Raw genomic sequence first — 25,378 nt, forward strand, 5'->3', positions numbered from 1 at the left:
CCAGGACAGGAACCCTGTGGCCAAGAAGCAGAAGGAAGCTCATTAAGCACCTTTCATAGTATTCAAGTTCTGTAACAGGTACTGATTTTACCAACTGAAAGGACACAGGAGATAATCAAACTGAAGAAAATGTCACTTAGTTTTAAAAAATAGCATTTCGTTTTATTTCACTTTTGGTGTCCTGAGACAGGAATGTAGCTCTGGCTGGCCTTGAACTCACGACCCTCCTGCCTTAGCCCCACGTATTCAAAGATCTAAGTATATGCCACCACACCTAGATAAACCTGAAAGTAACTGCAGGTAAGTTTTTGTTGAATCAATGACGAAGAGAACTTACGTCGACCACAGAATGGCACTGTTCCATGAAGTGACAAACAGCAAACATCCGGTCTGCTCCTCCAGTCATTTCGGGTTGGAATGGTCTTGATGTCCCCTCCAGAGCCAGGGCCCAGCTGGAGGCAGCAGAATGTGCTCATCTTTGTCAGCTTGGCACAAACTAGAGTCACCGGGCAAGAGAGAACTTCGGTTGAAGGATTGCCTGCATCAGAGTTGGCCTGGGGGCATCTCTGTGGGGAATTTTCTTGATTATTGATTGCTAGGGGAGGGTGTGTGGTCATTTCCAGTCCTGGGCTGGTGGCCCTGGGTGCAGTAAGAAATCAGGTTGAGCAAGCCACTAAGCAGCATTCCTCCGTGATCTCCCCTGAAGTTTTGGCCCCCAGGTTCCTGCCTGAGCTCTCGCCTGACTTCCCTCAGTGATGGATTGTGACTTGGGGAGTTGTGAAAAGAAATAAATCCTTTTCTTCTCTAAGCAGGGTTTGGTTAGTGTTTACGTCACAGGAATAGAGACGCCTAAGCAGGACAACAGACATTGTTCTGTGTCCTAACAAGGATTCCTTCTAACAATGGATTGCCTTTTTGATAATGTATTTTATATGGTGTGTGTGTGTGTGTGTGTGTGTGTGTGTGTGTGTGTGTATGTATGTATATGTATTGCAGATATTACGTATGCAGATAATATATCTAAGTAAGTTTTTCTTAGGTGGATAGATTTACTAGCTAACGTTTTTCTTAGCTTCCTCCCTTTGGCATTTTATCTTAAAACAGAGCAATAGAGTGATGAATACTGTAAGCTTTGACATTTTAAATAATGTGGTAATGTTTACACAGGGTGTGGTTCCATAGAAATGTATGAAAGCTAATTCTAAAGTTCCCAACAGTGACATCCATACTCCAATACCATTTTTTAAATAACAATACTATAGTTTACTAGAACAGTTCTTAACAAAGAAAGAAGATTAAGGGCTGGGTGAGGTTGCACACATCCGTAATCTCAATACTTTAGAGCAGTTGGGATGGAGGAGAATCTGAAATTCAAGGTCATCATTGGCTCATGACAAGTTTGTGTCCAGTTTGGGCTACCTAAGACCCTGCCTCAAAAAGAGAAAGGAAGAAAGAAAATAAAGAACGGAAGGAAGGAAAGAAGAGGAAGAAAGAAAGAAAAGAAAAAACAGGACAAAGGCAAAAGATTCAATGCTGGTTTACATATTAGTATGAATGTTTGTACTTTGTTGTTGTTTTTTGTTTTTTCAAGACAAGATCTTTCAGTGTAATAGCCCTGGCTGGTACTTGTTATGAAGAGCTGGCTGACCTCGAACTCACAGAGACATACCTACCTCTATCTCTCTAGTGCTGGGAGAAAAGGCATTTGCTACCATGCCCTGTTTGCTCACTTTTCACTTTTTTAAAAAATGGTTTATTATTTATTTTCATTTTATTTGCATTGGTGTTTTGCCTGCATGCAAGCATGTGTGAAGGCATCAAATCCTCTAAAGTTAGAGTTGACAGACAGTTGTGAGCCGCCATGTACGTGCTGGGAATTGAACCCAGATCCTCTGAAAGAGCAGCCAGTGCTCTTGATGGCTGAACCATCTCTCCAGCCCCATTTAAAAATAATAAAAACAATACATTGATGGTTTTTCTGAGATGTAAGAGAAGGCATAAAGTATTACCAAGCTCCACCTGTAACCGGGGCATCTCTACTTCTGGTGTGTCATAATTGGCAGGCCTCTCTTAATTCTGATTCTACACTTAATCCTTTAGCCATCACACTGGAGTTAAACATCTTAGGTCCCACGCAGGTCCGCGCTCCCTACCTGATGCTCACACTAGTGTCCCATTAGCATCTCTGAGCAAACTCTTAGTTTTCACTTGATGCTGCCCCTAGGCCAGTGGCTCTCAACCTGTGGTTTCCACACCGCTTTGGCAAACCTCTATGTCCAAAAAATATTCACGTTACGATTTACAATGGTGGCAAAGTTACAGTCATGAAGGAGCAATAAAAATAATGTTGTGGTTGGAGGTCACCACAACATGAGGAACTGTATTGAAGAATCGCAGTGTGGGGAAGGTTGAGAACCACTGCTGTGAGCCCCTTCTATCCCGGTCTTTCCCATCTCATTAAATGATCTTCAGATTTCCCTGGGTGCCTGGCAGCCAGGACCCTTGTGCTTTATCTTCATTAACGAACCCCACATCCCTACCCCTCCAGCTGCCACAGCCTCAGACCCAGCATCATCCCCTCCAAAGTGCCCTATTGTAACCCTGGAGCTGACTTCTTTCTTACGCTTCTTCTCCCTGCTTCCTGTGTGATATGCTTTTTAAACCAACCCCAGAGCTGGTGGCTGAGTCGCCACCAGTAAGGCGTGTTGACTGTGTGCTGTTCTGAAAGCTCCCTGTCCCTGATGTAATGTTTTCATAAGCTCAGAACTAATTTGCTTCTGTCGTACAGGAAGAGGGCTACATAATGACTCTACCTACTTGGGGTTGATGGGCAATGAGTTTCTAACATTTGGATGAAGGTGTGATGACACAACTAGGTTCCTGATGACTACTGGCATGTGGTGTATAAAAGAGTCATCTGGGAACCCTTTGCCTGTCCTTGCTAGGCCGTATGCATTTTCTACTGCTTTGTATGATATTTGTAGATTCTAAGCACACTTTTGTTAGCTATTGGGTTATTCATTCATTCATACATAGATACAAACATCATCTCCCTTGATTAGCAGTGTGTGTCGGGGGGTGGGTAGAAGAGGAGGAGAGAGTTGAGTTGAGCTAGGATATCCCCAATGTGGCTCAGTCTGACCTGGAATTTTCTGTAGCCCAGGATGGCCTCTAACTCATACTGTGGTGTTTTTGTTTTTTTTTTATGTTTTTTTTGTTTTTTTGTTTTTTTTGTTCTTTGCATTTTTTGAGACATGGGTGTCACTATGCAACCCTGACTGGCCTGACACACTGTGAAGGCCAGGCTGGCCTTGAGTTCACAGAGACCTTCATGCCCCTTCCTCCAGGCACTGGGGTTAAAGGCATATGCAGCCACACCCTGCTTACAGTGACCCCCCCCCCCCAAGGGAGGAAAGTATTTTCATTTTAACATAGCACAAAATGTCTTTCTCTTTCTTTACGATTAGCAGTTTATATATCTTGTTTAAGTAAACCTGGCTTACCTCAAGGGCATAAAGCTATTCTAGGTTGTCTAGGAGTTTATTGTCTTACCATTTTAATGACATTTTGACCCATAATACATACAGAATTTACTCATTTGAAAACAAACAAGCAAAGAAGAGACCTCTTCTCTAGGGTCAGTGAGGATTTTCCCACCCGGAGCACGGGCCCCTCTTTTCGGAACCCAGTGGCTTCCTACTGCACTGGAATAAACTGTACCGACCCCTGCGCCTCCTTGACCTAAGTCTGTGCCCTGTGACACCACTCACCATTTTGCCTGCCCAGCACCAGTCTCTGGCTCTGCACTTGGTTCCCTCCTGCCAGGTACAGTGCTCATGCCCGTATTCCCAATTGTGTGGAAGCCGAGGCAGGAAGATTGCGCGTTTGAGGCCAGCCTGACCTACAAAGTGAAGCCCTGCCTAAAGATAAAATAAGAATGGCAACAACAGTTGCTTCTAGGCCTTTTGGCTGAGACGAAGTGGCATTCCTTCTGCTCGGAGTGCCCTTTTTGCCCTCTTAGCTTAGCTAGATGACTCATCCACCTTCCCCAGAACAGACTCTCTCATCATGGTGTCTAACATGAGTAAATGGTATGTTAAGATGCTCCCTACATGTATGATGGTGCTAAGGATGTCTCACTACGTGAGTTGTCTCCCTGTGTGATCTTTCTTAGAGGGGAAGAGGTTACGTCTTGCCATTGCATATCCTGTTTGCAGCATATACACAGAACGAAAATCGGATCCTAAGTACAGTGCACGTTACCAGTTGTTTTCCTTGTTTGTCAGCGCTAATCCCCGGTAAACAGACCCCAATACAGATGTTTACAGTTTGGACCATCTGTAGCACAACATCAGCCTTTTTGCATTCTTTTCCCCCATCCTTTTTTTTTTTTTTTTAATGGAAAGACACTGAATAAAATTATGGCTTGAAGCCTAGAAACTCACTGGACTGGGCCGGAAGCATGGAGATAACATATAGGCTAGAGAACTTAGGAAACTTCCATAGTTCCTATAGCTGGGCCGCATTTCTGCCTGTCATTGATGTTCACTGTACTTACCGGTTACAAAGCTGCCGCTTTCCCTTAAGCATCCTGTATGATGTGATTCCCAGTGACCTGATTCCTGTTGTTGGGGCTGTTCTGGGATGTGTGTATGGTAGAACTTGCTCTGTAGGCATAAGTTAAATCCACCTCTCCTAAGGGTTACTGTCCATTCTTTGTCAGAAAATTTATTTCCACCATTGAGCATATTCATGTTTCCTTCACTTAAAGATTTTTTAAGCTAATGTCTGACATGCAGGTCGTTTTATTAATCATCAAATGTCCTAAAATTACAGATGAGAAACAGATTTGGAAGGTCATCTCACCCGTTCTTTAAAAGCATTGCTGCTGGAGAGATGGCTCAGAGGGTAAGAGCACTGGCTGTTCTTCCTGAGACTCTGAGTTCAATTCCCAGCACCCACATGATGGGCTCACAACCATCTATATTGAGATTCAGTGTTCTTCTCTGGCATGCAGGCAAATATGCAGGCAGAACACTTTATACCTAATACATAAATAAATACATCTTTTTTTTTAAGTATTTCTGGATCAGTTGACAAGTAAGATGCCTTTGGTGGGTGGTTAATTTCTCAGGCTTACCTGTACTATGGGTATGTGCAAGAATAATGGTATTCCTAGGGAAAGCACATGGAAATGTTTAGCAATGACTATGAGAACGCATTTCATATGGTTCAGGAAAACATTGTCTCTGCATGCACATGTGTTCATGCACAAAGAGAAACACAAAGGACACACAGACAAAATATTAACGACAGGTAGGATTAGGCAAGGGGCGTATTAGTGCTATTTATGGTTTTATGACTTCTGGGTGAACTCACTTCCACATAGTGTTTTGAAGTAGTTCATCTGTCCTTGTGAAAAGATTAATTACCCCCTAACTGAGGTTAAGTGACTTCCAGTCACCCGGGCAGATGGGGTGACTCAGCCTGATGCATTTTTCTACAGCTGCTTCCTTCTTGTAGCAAGCATTTCCTACACTCTCCTCGGATCCTGGGGCTAGTACCCTTGCTGGGAAGCAGGGCACTACCAAGGTTGACTATTCATAATCAAGTAAAAATAGTTTTAAACAATAAACTACTTTTCGCCATTACCTGGTTAGCCCTACAACCTCCGACGTCTCTGTTACAGGTTGTTATTGCTGAGACACGTGTGCATTCCTGTCATAATCCTGGCTTGTTTGTTCTTCTCTGCCTTGACAGCCACTGCTTCTTGGGACACCTTTCTCATGCTATGGAGTTTGAAGCCAAACACTAGAGCTTACAGATATGTGGGCCACAAGGACGTCGTGACCAGCGTGCAGTTTTCTCCACAAGGAAACTTACTAGCCTCTGCTTCACGAGACAGAACTGTTAGGCTCTGGGTCCCTGATAGGTGAGAGGCGCGAACACTCGACAAGGTTTGGGTTGGGACTGTTAGAGGCTACTGAGGCCTGGCTGCTCCTAATGGACTTCTTGGGGATACCGCAACTCCTTAGTGACCTCTACTCATTCAGGTCACAGAAATACTACCCCGATTTTAAACTCAAACTATGTCATTCAACTCAAAATTATGTACTTCTTTTGAGAAACCATTTCTAACCTGGAGATATGTACAGTATGTCTGAATCTTTGGGAGATGGCTAGCAATCTCTGTGTAAATCCAAAAGAAACACGGTGGCATAGTTCAAAAGTGTGTAATTTATTAGCCTCCTTGTGCCCATCCGTGGCTTTTAGGGGTGCTTGGAAACCTGTTGACCCCCTCTGCTTAACTGTCCTGTCCTTTGTTATCATTCATTTTGGAGCTGTAGGATTTTCTCATCTTAAAAAATTTTGGACAAAAATATAAATCATTTCCTGGTGGTAGTGGCACACAGCTCTATTCCCAGCATTTGGGTGGCAGAGTCAAGCAGATCTCTGAGTTCGAGGCCAGCCTGGTGCACAGAGAGAATACCAGGACAGCCAAGGATACACAGAGAAACCCTGTATATATCTTTGCATTTGCTGAAGTCACATTCTCTGATAACAGATCTTCTGTGGGACTCTGTTGAGCTATTGTTAAAAGCTTTAGAGCAGGTTATCTTTATGAGTTTTAATTTTTTTTGGGACAGGGTTTCTCTGCGGCTTTGGAGCCTGTCCTAGAACTAGCTCTTGCAGACCAGGCTGGGCTCGAACTCACAGAGATCATCCTGCCTCTGCCTCCCAAGTGCTGGGACTAAAAGGCATGCGCCACCACCGCCTAGCTTGAGTTTTAAATTTTAAGTATATAAAATTTCAGATATCCATAAAGAATGAATAGCGCAATTTCACTTCCATGCCCATCCACAGCCAGCCATGCTTGTATTGTGTATCTACCTCTCCTTTCTCTACTTTTGAGTGGCTCCTATATGTGCTGTAATTTTCCTCTGTCCTGTAGCAGAGGATAGAAACATCAGCATTTCCCTGGACTCTATGATGCAGGATTGATTTGCAGCCTGTAACTAAATGGGCTCAGGCACTCAGAGAGGATAAAAGCTTGTGAGTGATGGCCTGCCTCTAGGTACTTTATGCTGCCACCACCCAAGGGAAATTCTGTTTGGAAAAATCCAAGCATTGTGGAGACAGAAGTAAAAACTCTTAAAGGGGATTGACATGAAAGTGCGTGGACTGGAGGGAGACTCACAGATGGAAGAGGTGAGTTTGAGGCGCAGGAGGAAGCGTGCTCTTGAAAAGCCTTCGCTGTGGAAAGGACTAATTCACTGTTTAAAGAGTTGCAGCCTGTTTTCTAATACTGATTGGAGAAACAAAGTGTTCCGGGGGTGGGTGCGCTAAAATCGCACTGAATCATTAACTTGGTATCGATATTTACCTAGTGATTGTATTTTTGTACATTGGTTTCTCTTTCTAAATAATGTCACAGTGGGGCCAGGGCAATGATGAATCGTGCCAGTGGGGAATTTATCTATCAGTGGTTAGTTTTTCATCACTGCTTAAAAGCCCCCTTACTGAGTAGCTTAATTTAAAAACTACCACTTCTCTTCACGTTGTGGGTGGTTGGGATGTTTTTCTCCCCGTTTGGTGTTGGCTGAGGTTACCACACAGCCTCATGAGCTGGTGGCTGAGCCGGAAGTGTGTGCCTCAGTCACAAGGCCCTGGCCTTGGTCTTCCTGGAGCCTTCTTATCCAGCAGAGTAGCCTAGACTTCCCTGCAGAGTGACAGGTGAGCTCCAGCATCACAGAAGCAAAAGCCCCTGGGCCTCAAGTGCACAGTGTCCCTTGTGCTGGACAGAGTGAGTCACAGACCGGATTGGAAAGAAGAGAGCAGTGAAGCAGCAGCCCAGCAAACAGCACGCTCTGCTGCTGCCTTGGTATCTGCTGGGATTCCTGTGCAGCAGGGCCCAGGGTGGGCCAGCCTCGCTCAGGCGAGGCCCCAGAATACCTGTGTAGTAACACAGACTGCTGGGTGGGGTGTGGACTGAAGTTCAGGGACTAGTTTAATGATACTGACTGACTGACTGGCTGTGGCTTCCTGGTCGCTGCGGATATCGAGTCTTTGTTGTCTCCCGATTTCTTTTCACAAGAATCCCCTTGGAAACTGACTGGGTTAGTCCTTGAATATTCTCTCCCAGATATTTACGATGAATATAAATTATTCTATATGTATTATCCTCTGCCTGGTGATAGAAATAAGGACAAAGCCACATTTGCCTCCAGCCTGAATCTACGAAGCTTTAAAGTATTGATTCTTCCCAGTGAAATTCGTTAGATTGAACTCTCTCTGTGTGCCTGACATGTGTGAAATATGGGGGTCTCACACATGTGTAAGGTCATCCTTGTCCTCAGTAGGTAGTTAGTGAGCTCTGTACCTGACATGTGTGAAATGGTGGTCTCACAGAAATATGTAAGGTCATCCCTGTCCTCAGAACACTTACGTTAGTAGGAGAGAAATGAGTTTAGTTTTCAAAGTTAGGATGTGCTGCAGTAATTCAAGCCCCCCTTGTAGAGGATCAGGGCCAGGGCGGTTGGGTCAGGGGTCCACAGATGGGCAACGGTCTTCCTAGGAGTTCGTATGCAGAGGCACAGATGTGTTTGTAGCTCCCTGACCACTCTGGGTACAAAGTTCATCTCCGTGGCAGGATATCCTGCTCTGGAGCTTAGGGCGTTGTACTTTATGTTGAGGGAGCCAGGAAAACATTTACACTGGGATTTGTGTGCTTGTATTACCTTTTCAACAAGCGATAAGCACAGCATGTAGGTGGCTGGGGGTGGGGTGGAGTACAGGATTAGAGCAGTGAGGCCGATTAAGAGGCTTGTGCACTAATCTAGGTGAAGGATGCTAAGGATAGAAGTCCCCGAAGGCAAGCAGAACTGGGGTGGAGAGAGGAGAGCTATTCAGAGGGTATGGGGGAAGCGGTAACCACAGCGTTGATGGATGCAGTACATGGGGATGGTGCATATGGCTTCTCTGCAATTCTGTGCTAGAGACATGTGGCTCGCTCCAATCCCAAGGCAGCAAATACAGGGTGAGCTACAGGTGTGTAGATGCCCTGTGAGCATCAAAGATTTGAGAAGCTCAGACAGATGTCTCTGGCTGGATTCTGGTGCCTTGTCACTTTCAAGCGTTGTGGCTTTCTCCCCATGTACTGCAGGAAATGATTTTCTAATTGCAAAGAACTGAATGCAAAGTCCCGGTCGTAGTGCAGAGTGACCATGCCTTGCGGAGAACTTAACACTGACACAGGATTTCCCAGCATTCACCTTGGCACTCAGCACCACTTAGCCTGCTAGGTTTTCTTCTTCTTTTAAATGAGTTGAGGGTTTTTTGTTTGTTTGTTTGTTTGTTTGTTTTTAAAGAGATTTCTTTAACTTAGCACGTATTAATAGGAGAGCTGCTTGGGAAGAGGATGGTGCACACGCACGTGTGTGCGGGCTTCTCCCATCAATTTTTAAAAGTTTTTCCTCGCCTCCAACACTTCACATTGTATTCTCCATTGCTGTGTTTTTTCGCTTCCCTAGTTAATAGTAGACATGTCTGTGAAATTTCAAAGCCCTTCTGTTGTTCATGAGTGCAAGACTGGTGCCATGAGGCCAGCAAGGCAGTAGGTACACACAGGAACCTTGGTGATTGGTACTGGTTGGTACAGGGGAAGGATTATCAAGAGCACAGAAGATCCCTTCCTCTCCTGGCCAGCCGGACTGTTATCTCACAGAACTCCTTGTGGTGTGGTTTTAAAATCTTGCCCTGGGGCTGCCATCCTTAATCAACCTTAGCTCTTCAAGGCCGGAATTTCTTTAAACTACAGACCGCCGTTTCTAAAGTAACCCAGAGGGCAGTGTAGAGACTGGTTCAACACAATGTTTTCCCACTTCCCATTAAGACAGAAGCAGCAACGCATGCGTTTCAGGGACAGGGTGGACCAGCCTCCTTCCTGTTAGGTATGAACTGAGGCTTCCATAAACCAAGCCGATGCGTGACAGGACTAACAGAGAACACAGCACCACATGACCTTCCCACACTTTTGTAAGGTTTTATGCGCATTAAGCTACTTGTTAGTTTCCAGCTCGGTGTGGCGACTAAATTAATGTGTCATTATCGAACTTCATTTACAGGAGAGGGAAGTCCTCTGAATTCAAAGCACACACGGCTCCAGTTCGAAGTGTGGACTTTTCAGCTGATGGCCAACTTCTGGTTACGGCTTCTGAAGACAAATCGATTAAAATATGGAACATGTACCGCCAGCGCTTCCTCTACTCTCTGTACCGACACACACACTGGGTACGCTGTGCCAAGTAAGTGCCGACGCTTCCTCAGACGGAGTCTGCCCTGCTCCAGACTAAATCTGATCCCCCAGTCCCCAGAAAAGGGATTGAGCTCATGCTTGGTCATTCGCTGTAATATTCACTCTGTGGGCGCTGTGTGCTGGGGTCACTTATAAACAAACAAGAATCCCTTGTTCTCATGGAGCTTACATTCCAGAGTCAGGCAATTTAAAACTATCATAGATAGATAGATAGATAGATAGATAGATAGATAGATAGATAAATAGATACTCTAAGTCTGAATGTGCAGTTGTAAATGGTGTTCAGGGTCTGCCTCACAGAGAAGTCTGTCTTGAAGTAGAGGCGTGAGGGAGGGAGAGGAGGAAAAGATTATGGTTTGAGGAGATTTGTCAAAGGAGGCGAGAGCCTGGTGGTTGTTTGAGAAGAGTGAGGACCAAAAGATAGTGGAAGAACGAGAAGGCTGAGACCAAGGCCCTGGCTGAGAGAAAACACCAGTAGAATGTGTTCCTTTCTCCAGCTTTCTTAGTAACGGGGTGGGCGTTGTGCCATGTGGTGATAACTATTATCAGCTCGAGAGGTGCAGAGTCGCCTCTGGGAATAGCTATGAGAGTTTCTAGACCGAGAAACCCACTCTACCTATAGGCATCCCTGTTCTGTGGGCGCCTGATGAAAGAGGAGGGTGCTAGCCGAGCATCAGCATCAGTGTGTCTCAGCGTCCTAAGTATGGATGCAGTCTGACCAGCGGTTCCCTGCTCCTGCCACGATGGACTGAGAGCTGTAACTGAGAGCCAAAAGGAACCCTCCCTTCCCTTCCCTAGCTTGCTTTTGTCAAAGCATTGAAGAAAAGCAACATAGAAAACTGGTGGCCAGAAGTGCGCGGTTGCTGTAATAATTCTGACCTTGTGGTCCTTAAGCCTTTGTAACTGATTTGGAGGAGGAGTGTGGAAGAGTTTGAAACTTTGGATGAGAACAGCCCGATAAGCAGATCTAACTCGGTCCTTCTGGTGGGAGAGTCCAGGGTGGTGGTGGTGGTTCAGAGCAGAACCGGACTCTATTGAGGACTGGGTTACAGACCATTTGAATCCCTGGCAAATCTGGCAGCATTCTGCCCATGCCCTGAGAACTTGGGTGAAATTGGACTCAAAAGTAATGGCTAATTTGTTTGTGGGAGAAATGTCAAGACTGTATAGCATTCAGGGTGTGATGGCCACTGCTGCCTGTCCCTACTCAGTCAGACCTGCAGTAAGAGAGCCACAAGATGGGATAAGTGTGAAGCCTGCTGAGGAAAGGTGTGTTTGCAAGTTCAAAGCTGCAGATGAGGAGCGCAAAGACAAAGCGTCTGTAATTGAGAGATAGATGAGCATCGTTAGAGAAACTCACTCAGTCCAGGGAAAAGAGGGAAGGTGTCCTGTCCTGAGGGCACAGCTCCACCCATTGGAGGCTGCAGCTTGTAAAAATGCAAACTCCAGTGATTAGAGAACCTGAACTGAGGAAACTGGGTTACCCTGCTGGGGAACAACCGCCTAGGCACACTGCAGCCGGGCCGCTACAGCTTTGGCTCAGGGCGGGGCCGCTCTACACCTCCTGCTGGCAACCACGTTGTCAGTGTTATGAGCACGGCACCAAAATGAAATGATGGAAGATGAAAGAGCGCCGGGCTCATGGAGGCTTCCCCGAGGTTCCAGGGTCCGAGCAATATGAGGCAGGACTGGATCTGCTGCCTGGGAAGGAAGGCGTGGTTTGCTTTCCATTCTAGGAGTTGAAGCTAAGACTCATTTTATACAGTCTCAGAAACCCAGCTGCTAGAGAGTTCTCACCTCTACCAAGCCTCAGACCAAAAAGGAGGTTCGACGGAGGGGCTATCCTGTCCTCAGAGTGACTGCAGACTGCAGTGCTCTCCACCAAACCTCAGACTGCCCTGAGATTGCACTGAGCTCCCGCCTTATATCCCTCTACTGCTGGGATTAAAGGTGTGTCATCCCAAGTGCTAGGCTCAAAGGTGAGAGCTCTGTTTCTCTTTTTGACTGATTCACTCTCTTGTAGCCCAGGGTGGCCTTGAACTCACAGAGATCCATCTGCCTCTATCTCCTGAGTGCTGGGATTAAAGGTGTGGTCACCACTGCCTGTGCTCTATGACTAACTAGTGGCTCAGGTGTGTGGCTACCTAGTGGCGTGGCTCTGCACTCTGATTTTCACGCAAGCCTTATTTGTTAGATTACAAACAAAACTACGGAACCAGGGATGATCCTGGCCTTCTGCATGCTAGCTTTGTTCTTTCAAACAGACTGGTACTGAGGTTACTGCTTGTTCCACGCTGAAACCCTCCCAGCTTTGAGGGTGCCCAGGAAAAGCCTCTTGCCTCCCTATTTCTGTTAGAAAATGGCTAGAAGTGACTCAGGCCCGAGTAGAGTCCAATGTTCATCCCCTCACCTAGTGGCGAGAAATGGTCATTCCCTCAAGCCAAGTCAAGTACCCGGTAGAAATGGCTGCCCTGGCCAGGAGTAGACTGACCCCATAGTCTAGCCTGGAGACAGAGGAGCCACCTCACAGAAATGGTGTGGCATAGGTATACTCCCTGCAAAACTGGTCCTTGTAGTGCCACGCAGGTTAGAGCAGGGTGGGAGTTGAGTCTAGACATCTATGACCTAACTAACAACTCACACTCTTCACAGTTGCTACCGTCTCGATGGGTGTTATTACTCAAGAGGTACTGATTATGATCTATGGCAAGGAGCCTAACAAGAATAAAAAGATATGAAGTTACACTTTCAGTGAACCGTGTTTGGTTCAGAAGAGCTCAGTTACTTTTGGGCTCCAGCCAGCTCAGTGTCATTTCTGTGTGGTTAAGAATGGCCAATCTGGACCCAAGTAATGTATGGGTTGCAATCCCAGCCCTGCCGTTCTTCACTTGTGTGGCCTGTGGGGGAGTCACTTTACTTCTGTCTGTTTTCTTACTTGTAATGGGATGGACATGCGAGTGCCTTAGGACATTTCAATGCGTAAGTATGTGGGTAGCGTTTGGAATAGCGCTGCCTACACGGGAGTCACTAACAAGCCTTTGCCTTCATCCTCACCATCACTGTACACGGTGCTAATTAGTTTCTATGTAAGGTGATGTGTTTGACATTCAAATCCCTTCCCTCATAGTTCAGGGAACCCCACAATAGAGGAGACAGGAGGAGTAGGGAAGACTGAGGGGATGGAGGACACCAGGAGAACAAGGACCTCTAGAACAACAGAGCAAAGCTCATATGAACCCAGAGACACTGAGGCAACACGCCCAGGGCCTGCATGGACCTGCACCAGGCCCACTGAATATGGACCATAGCTTTCAGTTTAGTACTTTTATGGGACTAATGCATGAAAAATTGTGTCTCTGGTTCTTGTGCCTTCTCTTGGGGCTCTTTTATTTTTCTCTTGGCTTGTCCAACTTCAATATGATGGGTTTTGTTTTATCTTATGATGCTCTGTTGCTCTCTCCTAGAAGCCTATTCTTTTCTAATGAGAGGCAAAAAGAGAGTAGATCTGGATGGGAGAGGAGGGAGGAGGTGGGAAGGAACTGGGAGGAGCAGAGGGAGGGGAACCAGTATTCAGATTATATTGTATTTAAAAATCTGTATTTAATAAAGGAGATACGCACACACATACACACACGCGTCTCAAATTCCTCTTCTAAGTGCTGGGATTAAAGGCTTGAGCCACCACCACCCAGCTAAAGTTATTTTTTTTTTATTATTTCATGTGTATGAGTGCTTTGTCTGCATGTGTATAAGCACATCACTTATAGCATTGCCTGTGGAGGCTGAAGAAGGTATTGAATCCCCTGGAATTGGAGTTATGTGAGCTGCCTTGTGATGGGAGATGTCATTCTGTAAATGTTTCTCTTATTGGTTAATGAATAAAGTACTGTTGGCCAATAGGAAAGCAAGATAGGCGGGACTAGGAGACAAGGAGGATTGGAGGAAGTGGTAGGGAGGAGATCCAAGATGGAGGACGGAGAGTAGAATGCCAGCCCCTCTCTCCAGTAAGATGAGAGCACTTGGAAGTACTTAGATTAATAGAAATGGGTTAATATTTAGGACAGAGCTAGCCAATAAGAAACTAGTAACCGGCCAACAGAATTATATCAAATACAGAGTGTCTGTGTATTATTTGGGGCTGGCTCGGCGGTGGGGCCAGACCGGCAGGGAAAAACTACTCATAACAGCCTTGTACATGCTCATACACTATATTCTAATCATGGTTTCCCTCCCTCATCTCCTCCCGGACCCTCCCCCACCTCCCCACCCATCCAATTCTATGCCGTCTTTTTCTTTCTTAAGAAAATAAGCAGGCAAGTAAAATGGAAAATAAATAAATAAAATAAAAACAAGAATAAAACAAAACAAGTCATGTGTGGTGGTACACACCTTTAATCCCAGCACTTGGAGGCAAAGGCAGGTGGGTCTCTGTGAGTTCAAGGCTAGCCTGATCTACAGAGAGAGTTCCAGAACAGCCAGGGCTATGTAAATACATAAATAAAACAAAACAAAGAAAAAGCACTCACCCAAATCCTCTGAAAACACAAAACCAGAACCATAATATGCAAGCAAAAGACAAGTTAAAAAAAAAAAATGCCCAAACAAAACGAGACCAAAAAAAAAAAAAACCTTCAAAAATACCTTTGAGTTCAGGAAGCTAAATTGTTAGAAAATGCTGTGATTTACAGGAAAATGATAAATGAAAGAATAAGGGAGTGGGAGGGGGGCTAGGTGTTGTGGAAAGAAGGGAAAAAGAGAAGCGGACACGGGTCCAGAGTGCGGGGAGGGGAGGGCAGAGGAGACCAGGAGAAAGGCACCTCGCGTACCCATGGGAGGACTATTGCCCTGGTGTGGTTAGAACACAGGCATGTGGTGGGCTGAGACGGCCCACATTTGTATGCCTACCTGTACCCCACTGTAGCCCTGCTCTCAGCCACACTAATGGCACGCCTTTATAGACTGTTGTAGAATGGGAAATAGAAGTTCATGGTGTTTGGGACTGAGCATTGCTGTTGGAACGGCGTTCTCCTGCTGGGCACTGTCAGTTATGGGAAGACTCAGCAGAGGCCTTGAAGATGCTGTTCCCGTTTGCAGGGGAAGGGGGGCCACGGTGGAAGGCCAAGCTTCCCGCTGTCCGTGTAGCAGTGCCCGGCCTTCCTCACGTGTGCCCCATGGGGACGGCCTTGCCAGTGGGACACAGCCTGTGGCGGAGCAATGGCCTGTTCTCTAATCCCATGCTCCGCTCTCTGCACGTGCCCATCCCTGAGAGGGTGAGAAGGAGAAAAAGGGAATTCCTGGAATATTCCCTTTGCTTTTGTTCTTGTGCACATGAGGTGCACGGATAATACTGAAGCAGGAGCAATTTCTAGTCAAAGTCCCTGTTTTGCCTCCATATCCAATCTTGCTGTCTTAGTTGAGTATCGCCCTTTGGAAACTTTTAATTAAGGTCATCACTTTTCCCTTTTACTCCCCTTCAGTATTCCGAGGCAGGGTTTCTCTGTAGCTTTGGATCCTGTCCTGGAAATTGCTTTGTAGATCAGGCTGGCCTCGAACTCACAGAGATCCACCTGCCTCTGCCTCCCTAGTGCTGGGATTAAAGGCGTGTGCCACCACACCCAGCAGTTTTTAAGGTCATCTTTTAAATGGTTTCCTTGCTACCGAATTTCTCTCTCTCTCTCTCTCTCTCTCTCTCTCTCTCTCTCTCTCTCTCTCTCTATCTATCTCTCTCTCTCTCTCTCTCTCTCACACACACACACACACACACACACAGCCTCTCACATAACACACAGACCTCTTTGCACCTGTTACTGCTTCTGTAAAAATCAAATTTGACGGTGCTGTTTCCCAGCTTCGACCTCTGAGTGACCCTTTACCAAGGCACATGTGCTTTTTTTTTCTTTCTCTGTGACACCTGTTCCTCTTTGTTGCTTTCACTGTTCAGTTGCCTTCCCACAGCTGTGCATGGCTCCTCGAGCGCAGCTGTGTGTCCTGAGTTTCTGTACCTTCTGCTTTTCAGGCAGGGCTTGCAGCCTTATGCTCTAACCCTGCTCTGCCTCCTTTCCTCCAACAGGGGTCCTCACTGTCCCAGCCTGAGCCTATGGATGTCACTGTGTCTAGGAGGTCTATTAACATGGCTTCTTCCCTGGTAGACTCTGAGTCAGAAGTATGTCATTCATGCTGGGCTCGCTTCTCTGGTCCTATCCTTAATTCTGTGGCTACAAGAGAAACAGAAACAGGGAAGTCCTTCCTGTGCTGGTAGAGCCCCTTCTGCCAAGGGGAGGCAAGGCAAACAATGACTATTTTAACACGCACGCGCGCGCGCGCACACACACACACACACACACACACACACACACACACACACACGAAGGTTGGAGAAGTCACATCTACTAGTGTGACGTAGGAACTAAGACCCGCCAGAACAGAGGGAGCCGGTGACATGAGTAGCCGGGAAGTAGATACTTGAGACAGTCCCATGCAGTACGAGAACCACTGTCTCTATGGGCTAAGGAGAACTCGGAATCATTACCCGGAAATGAGATGGGATGGGTCAAGGGTAGGCAGATGCTGCTCTCAGATAGCTTTGGTGCTGGCGCCCAAGGGTTTCTTGGGGGCAAGGCCATTTTTGGAGCCTTTAATACAATCTCAGGAATATTATATATGCATGCCAACCGTGGCGTTTATGCAGTCCCACCTGTTCCTTGTACTTTTTGGTTGGGTCTTGTTCCCACCGAGAGGTTGTCCACTCTCACACCCGACTGTGATGGAATGCCTCTGTCTAGCAGGCACCTGCGGTTCTGGGGGACTGGTTAAAGCTGGCTTGTTCCGCTGCTGCTGCTGCTGCATTGACTCATGAAATTGCGGAACCCTCTCCAGCCCGAGGAGTATTCCTTGATAAACACCTCGGTGAGAGTTAATGCGTTTCACTTGTTGGCAGCTGTCGGTGTACACGCTCAACACTCTTACAGATTCTTTTTACATCTGTGTTTTGATCGTGGCTCATCTTACGAGGTTAGGGCTGAAAACTGTTGAGAGGAATAGCGGACTGCTCAGGATGTCTTCTTGATGAGGATGTCCTACAGCAGGACTGGGAAGGCCTGTAGGATTTGAAGCCCTCTCTGCGGCCACTGTCAAGGGAGAGGAGCTCAGCAGGAACCGGGTCATGCTTAAACAGTTAGCAAATCTGGAACAGAAGCCAGTGCTCATACTTAGGACACCACCTCTCACGTGCCTCCATGAGGGCCGAATACTACACAGAAGGCTGCTTATAAAACCCGGACTAAAGCAAGAGGGGTTCGTTGGGAAAATGTTCAGGGGTAGCTTTCTCATTCAGATAGTGAGTCTCTGCTGCCCTGGTGACCCTGTAGCCAGGGTGCAGTCATGCTGGCTGCTCTGGCTCTTTGCCTCTTGCTGTTGCTGGGCAGCTTCTGTCTGTTGAAATAGAGTCCCACCCTCAGTGGTACAGTACCATTGGCTGGTCAGAGCAGAGGGACAACACAGAATGGTTACAATAATGGGCTCGCTAGTAACCACGTGATCCTGGGCACATAACTTAACCTTTCTGGGCCTCAATCACTGTCCCATAAAATGAATACAATTGATGTACTTTCCTCATTTAGTGGGGTATCAATAAGTATCAACCATCAATTGCTCTTGCCTTCAATTCTTCCTCCTAGGGCTATGCTGGGGTCACTTTTCTGTGAGGTTCAAAAGTTATTAGGCATATTTACATATTATTTGGGGGAATGGTATTAAGGTAGTGAGTATCATCTATTTAATGCACTTTATGTATTTGACCATGAAAGGTAATTTTATTTCTAAGTAGCCATACCTGCAATTTTGCATTGTTTTTGTTTGTCTGTTTTGTTTTGCTTTGAGACAGGCTCTCGGTATATAGCTAGCCTGGCATTACATTTGAGCTTGCCCTGCCTCAGCCTACTGGAATCTCTCCTCTCTAGCAACGTTTCACAGTGCATGTAATTCCCGAGGGTGGGCCTGTGATTTCCACAGTGCCTTGCTGCATTCCTGCTCTCCTTGCAGTTGTATATTGGTTCCCATTATTTCTTCTTTTAGACAAAATGTCAGAACTTACAGTATATCCCTACTACCCACTTCTTGACAGTTTTAACTTGTACGCATGATAAAAGCCCAGATTGTTAAGCCACCAGTTTTACCTGAAAGAAAATGAGAGAATTTACTTATACATTTTGTGTCCATATTTTCCAGTTCTAGCAGAATTTACTGGTTTATATACACCCAGGTTTCCATTTGCTATCATTTCTTGAGCTTTGGAAAATGTCATTTATCATGTTCTATATTGCCATTTTCATGGTCGTAGCTTCCCTGGCTTTCTGTTTGTTACAAGATTATAAAGGATATTTTTGCAGAGGTGGAAATCACAGTTTTTGAAGTGCCAGTTGCTATGGTCTTTATATTAGGGTTCTCTGGCTAGATAAACCCATGGGATATGTGTATTGATACATGACAGGAGATGTGATATAGTAGGAAGGTGGCTGTGTGATTGCAGTAGTCTGAAGCCCCTGAGATTCTGGTAACAGGAGATATGATATAGTAGGAAGGTGGCTGTGTGATTGCAGTAGTCTGAAGCCCCTGAGATTCTGGTAACACGACACAGTCAAGTGCAACCAGGAAAAGCAATGATGTAACTTTCATTCCAGGCCAGACACTTGCAAACTTGGTGGGGTGGGGTGGCATCTGGAACATCCTGAAAGCCAACAGCTGCAGAGCCTGGACCGCTTCTGTCCAGGACAAGTAATGAGTCCCTATTCTTGGGACTGAATGGTGACTGCTATTTTAGTTGTCAGCTTGAGTGATTTTATAACAAATATCCGGGCCATTTATGACACGCACCTTGGAGTATGTATGTATTTGAGGGCCTTTTCAGAGAGGATTAACCCTTGAAAGGGAATATTTTCAAGTTTAATTCTAGCCTTCTATTTTCTTACCTGATACATATTGCAAACAACAGGATTCTTTATGATATCCATAGTAAAAAAACAAAAAACAGTAGAATGAGGGAAATTTTACAATATTACTGTTTTTCTAGCATTAATTTTAGCAGTAAAAAAAATCTGCCTTTAATTTTTAGATGTTGTTGCTATTTCAAATACTCCTTTGAACTCATGGTTACAAAAAACAAAGCCTGTCTCTGTGTGTATGGTGTGATGATGTGTACATGTGTACATGTTCCTGTGTGTAGTCAGACTTTTTCCTGTCCCATCTACCAGCTCCCAAATAACCACGTGGAAACTGGACGTGGTATTGTATATTTATCACAAGCGTGGGATGAGGTAGAAATTTTTACCAAATAAATATTTCTCCAGTCTTTGTGTAGTTGGAGGGGTCATTAAGTCGCACCATCTTTATAAAGTTTATCATCTCCACTATTTTTCCTGCATGCATGTTCCATCCCATCGACTGCACTTGACATTTTTGCACAATGAATTGAAAATACTTTAAGCATGTGTATAATATTCGCGTCAATTCTTTCCTTTTTTGTTTTCTTGGGTGCACCCTGGGAAGTACACAGTGGAGCATTATGTGGGGTCACACCAGTGAGTGGGGCAGATTTCTCCCTTATCTATGTTCAGGAAGCAAACAAAACTCTTACTAGGGGGTGTGATTGCGACTACGTACCACTGTAAAATTATGTCCTGGGGAGTTAAACAGTTTGGGGAGTATTGACGAGGTAGCAAGTCAGTCGATAGTTTAAAGGATATATAAGGTCTGTTTTTGCATTTCTTTTTTTTAAATAGATTTTTTCCCCATATAATACATGCTAATTATGGTTTCCCTCCAGACTCCTCCCACTTTCTTTCCATTCCCCTCCCATTCAGATCCACACCCTGCCTGTCTCTGTGAGAAAACAAACAAGCATGTGTAAGGAATTATAATAAAATAAAATTTCAAAAACAAACAAATTGGGACACGACAAAACAACCAAACAAGAAAATAAGCCAAAGAAAAGGCATATAGATGCAGAGACACACATGTTCACACACTCAGGAATACCATAAAAAAAATAAAACTGGAAGCCATATGTATGCAAAGGACCTGTAAGGTAGGAGGGGGTGAGGGGAAGAAAATGGACAGTCTGACTTAACAGTATGACCGTCTACTGCTGGGCACGGGGCCTACCCTTAAGGGTTGGCTCTTTCCCCAGTGACACTCCATTGGAGACAACTTAAGTTTTCATTTGCAAGTAGTTATGGAGCTTCTGGGTTATGGATAGGGGTGTATGTCCACTCCGACTTCTAGCTCTAGGAGCCTAAGAGCAGTATAGCTAGATCTTGAGGTAGATTGATGGCTATTTTTCTGATGAACCGCCATACCGGTTTCCATGGTGGCTGTACAAGTTTGCACTCCCACCAGTAGTGGGCAATTGTTTTGCTCACTCCTCATCCTCACCACGGTTTTGGCCATTCTGACTGGTTTAAGATTAAAAAAAAATCTTAATGCAGTTCTCATTTGCATTGTCCTGCTGACTAAAGACGCTGAACATTTCTTTAAGTGTCAGCCATTTGAATTTCCTCTATTGCGGATTTTCTTTTTAGATTTTGTACCCCATTTTTTTTAAAAATTGGGTTGTTTCCTTGATGTCCAGTTTTTTTTGAGCTCTCTGTTTTGGATATTAGCTCTTTATCTGATACATGGTAACAAGTCTTTTCTTCTTCCGTAGGCTGCCTCATTGCCCAAATGACAGTGTCCTTTACCATTCAGTAGATTCTGTTTCATGAAGTCCCACTTACTGTTGATTTAGCTAACAATATTCCATTCATAAAGTCTTTTCCTGGGTCAATGAGGTCAATGTTCCTTACTTTCTCTTCTGTCAGGCTCATTGTATCTGCTTTCATGTTAAGGTGTTTGATCCATGTGGAGTTTTGTGCTAAGTGTGTATCTATCTTGCATGCTGTTATCCAATGGTTTGTTGACAATGCTGATTTGTTTTTCTTTCCATTTTTGCCTTTCTGGCTTCTTTATCAAAGACCAGGACTTATTCCTGGGTCTTCAATTCTATTTCATTGATGCTGTGTCTGTTTTTGTACTAATGCTATGCTATTTTTTATTACTATAGCTCTGTAGTCCAATATGAGGCTAAGGATGGTGATATCTCCAGTAGTTCTTTTATCATTCAGGAGTGTTTAGCTATCCTGAGGGGTTTGTGTTTCCATATGGAGCTGAAAATTGTCCTTTCAAATTTCTGTGAAGAATTATGTTGGAAATTTGATGGGAATTGCATTGAATCTATATATTGTTTCTAGTTGGATTTCCATATTTAATATATTTATCCTACTAATGAGAGCTCCTTTCATCTTCTGATATCTTCTTCAGTTTCTTTCTTCAAAGACTTGAAGTTTCTATCATGCATGTCTTTGACTTGCTTGGTTAGACTTACCCCCCAATTTTTTTATATTGTTTGAAGCTATTATATAGGTGGTAGTCTGTCATTTGTATATAGTGGAGATACTGATTTTTGTCATTTGCTGGTCTGGTGTTTTTTTTCTTATGTTTTCTTGGGTGTGGTTAGCCTCTTCAGGTTGAAGCTTTCCTTCTAATGCCTTTTATAGAGCTGGATTCGTAGATAGACTTCTTAAATGTGGTTTTATCATGTAATGTCTTTCTTTTTCCATTTATTATGATCAAGTTTGCTGGGAATAGTAGCCTGGGCTGGCATCTGAGGTCTCTTAGAGTTTGTAGAACATCTGTCCAGGCTTTTAGAATCTCCACTGAAAAGTGAGGTATTGTTCTAACAGGTCTGCCTTCCTGTGTAATTTGATCTTTTCCCCCTTTTAAAATTCTTCTTTTTTTCTATACATATAGTGTCTTGTTTATTTTGTGACAAGTGGACTTCATTTTCTATGCTTCTTTTACGTTAATAGGCATCTTCTTCTTTAGGTTAGGAAATTTTTCTTCTATGACTTTGTTGAAAGTATTTTCTAGACCTGTGACCTGGATTTCCTTTCCTTCCTCTGTTCCTATTATTTATAGATTTGGCCTTTTCATAGTTTGTCCCAGATTTCCTGGATATTTTGTCCCCCCCCCTTTTAAGATTAAAAAAAAAATTTCTTCTATCTGTCTTCATTACTGAAATTTCTTCCATTTCTTGTATTCTGTAGTGAGGTTTGCCTCTGAGGCTTCTGTTTAAGTTTCTACATTTTTCATTTCCAGTTTCCCCTCAGTTTGAGTTTTATTTATTGATTCTATTTCCACTTGCAAGCCTTGAATTGTTTTCTCCATCTCAGTCTTTGTTTGCAATCTCATAGATTTCTTTAATGGATTTATTCATTTCCTGTTTATGGACCTCTAACATATTCATAAAGACTATTTTAAGATCTTTTTTTATGCTTCAGTTGTATTTCATTTTTTTTTTTAGTAATAGCGTTTCTGTGGTTTAGAGGAGACTTATTTTCCTGACTGTTTTTGATTGTGTTTTTACACCAGTATCTAGGTGTCTGGGTTTGGGGTGGTTGTAATTCTAGGTGCTGATGTCTGGTCTTCTCTTTATTGGCTGGGTGTTCAGTTCCTTGGTCTCTGTTGTCTTTTCTGGTCCTTAGCAGAGAGCGTGGTGGCTGTGAGTTGCCTGGAATGGAATGCCAGGTGTGGTCACTGGTGGTTCTGAGTAGAGTGCTTTTCCTGGTGGTGGGAGCTGACACTTAGGGATGGAGATGGGCTAGATGGGAGGGCCTGGGATGGTCCACTGCAGGGAGGAGAGCAGGTGTGCCACCAGGGTCTGCTTAGTCTCCTGGCAACAGGGATAGAGAGGGAGGAGGGGCCACAGCTAGTAACCTGCTACAGATCTGGGGATGAGACTGGCAGATTGGGTTTGGAGTGATGATCTGAAGCTCGCCTATCTGCTTTCTGGCGGGGATGGTGGCCGGCTGTCCCACGGGTTCCCACAGAATGCCTGCAGAAGTCGGAGGCTGAGACAGAGGTGGTAGGGTAAGGCTCTGGGAGATCATCTGAGGGGTCTGCAGAGCGGAAGGGGAGGCCACGGCAAGTGTTCTGCTACATATCTGGGGATGCAACCAGGGCATTAGATGAGGAGGAGTGGAGGTCTGAAGATCACCTCCCTGGTCCCCTGGCCCCATTTGCTGTTCTAAATGAGGTAAAAAGTTAGGAGCAGCATCAAGGCAGCCTGTGAGGAAGAGTGAGGACCTGAGAAAAGATGGATACAGCGCTAGGAAGAGCCCAGGAGTGCCGATGAGGAAACAGGCTAGTGCTGGAGCCCCACTCAGCAGGCAGGACCCTGGAGCCCCACTCAGCAGGCAGGACCCTGGAGCCCCACTCAGCAGGCAGGACCCAGACGTGTGTCCACAGCCAGTGAAAAGCCGCAAAGCATTTGATTTAAGAGTTCAAGTTCTCTTGTGCGGCTGTGAACTACGAGAGAGCAAAGCACCAGTTGTGGGTGGAGGAGACCATGACACTGGAGGGAAGGTCGGAGACATGAGCGAGGGCTCTCTATCAGCCTCGAGAACGCAGTGTCTGGGTAGAGAAACGATTACCTGAGAAGAGGCTAAAGAAGGAAAGTGATGCACAGAGACTGGAGTTCAGTGTAGGGCACCACCCGGCTGCTCCAGAGGGGATGGCCCTGAGGGCAGCTGTGTGCCAGGTGCAGATCCAATGTAAGTGAGAAATGACCTAAAAATTGATTACTGTTTGATCCCACATTCACTCTCGTTTCATCATCTTCACTTGATTTTTGTTTCCTGGCAGTTGCAGGAATGGATTCTACTAATGCAGTCCCATGGCTTCTCTTCTTGCCAGTTAAGGAAATATAAATGTTTTCTTCATTGCCCCTGTAAGGATTCAGGCATTACGCCGGCCTGCCCCTGTCATCTGGAAGAATGCACTCAGGCGGTGCTCTGGTCAGCCCAGGGTTCCATGAGTACCAGTCTGCACTCAGGTGTAAAGCACCCCTTTAAAAGACAGACCCCACCCATTTAAGATCTCTTTTGCTCTTGCTCTCCTCCCTTACCCCCCTCCCTCCCTCCCTCCCTCTTGCTTTCGGTTGGCCAACAGCCACCCCTCTTTCTCTTCTCTCTTGAGAAGAGAACAGCCTGGACCTGCACCCTCAGGATGTAAGCACCCTCAGGAGAAAAGTCAGAGACGGCTAGTTTGCAGTGCATATAGGGGAATTTTAAATCTGACTATAGTTTGGATTCTCACTACCCTGAGAGAAAACTGTGTCCCATGTGGTAGTGAATTTCACAGGGCTCCATGGGGAAGGGAGGGTGCGAACGAGATTCTCTCTGGAACCAGAGCTGTCCTGGGAACTTCACTATTTTGAGTGGCTTCCTCCTCCTGCTGCTAAGGACATACTATGTACCAAACAAGAACGAGTACAGACATGCTTTCCCATCGTAGAGCTGTAAATGCTGAGACCATGTTTTTATAGAAAATATATTGAATAGTCAAAATAGTCAAAGGAGGGCTATGGCTGTAGCTCAGTGATCAAGCTTTTGCCTAGCATTGATTCTCCACCTCCACTGTTAGTGTTCAGGCATCTGTGCTGGCCTGCCCTTGGGGTTCTGACAGGACACGCCCTCAGCTGCAGCCACTAAGAGCACCGCCTGTGCCTGTTCGCTACATCCCCTCTCTCTTTTCCTCTCTCTCCCCGTCTCCCTCTTTCTCTGCCTGTCTCACTGTCTCCCTGCCCCCGCCTCTCTTTTCTGCTGCTCCTGTCCCCAGAGACATCTCCCCCTTCCCCTTTCCCATTCCGTTTCCCCTAATAAAAAGCCCCCTCCACGTGAGCTCTGTCGAATGGCGTCTTTCTGTCTTGTGCTGCTTTTTTAAATCACAACACCCACCTAAACAAGAAGGAAGAAAATAATTCAGAGGGAAACAACTCCTTGAGTATGAATGTGGACATACAACTTTATGAGAATTTATATGAGAGAATTAAATAGCAAAAGTTAGAGAGCTTTTGCTATTTAATTTGGGGTACTCTCAAAGACCTGTAAACCAGTTTTTCTTGAAAAAAAGTTTTAACATGTCTTCATTCTCTTGGTGTGCCAGTGATGATTAAGGGATTCAACAGTAATT

At 45.2% G+C, this 25,378-nt stretch overlaps 1 protein-coding gene across 1 annotated transcript in view; it reads left to right on the plus strand.

Annotated features, from left to right (window-relative positions):
* The window catches only part of Poc1b (POC1 centriolar protein B), a 90,507-nt gene that overhangs the window by 12,651 nt on the left and 52,478 nt on the right, over positions 1-25,378 (plus strand). The window contains exons 3-4 of the mRNA XM_051206371.1: positions 5,761-5,932; positions 10,125-10,304. Coding sequence (XP_051062328.1) covers positions 5,761-5,932; positions 10,125-10,304 — 352 coding nt within the window. The remainder of the gene's footprint in view (positions 1-5,760; positions 5,933-10,124; positions 10,305-25,378) is intronic.

Source organism: Phodopus roborovskii, unplaced genomic scaffold, assembly GCF_943737965.1.
Source record: "Phodopus roborovskii unplaced genomic scaffold, PHOROB, whole genome shotgun sequence".
NCBI classification, from domain to species: domain Eukaryota; kingdom Metazoa; phylum Chordata; class Mammalia; order Rodentia; family Cricetidae; genus Phodopus; species Phodopus roborovskii.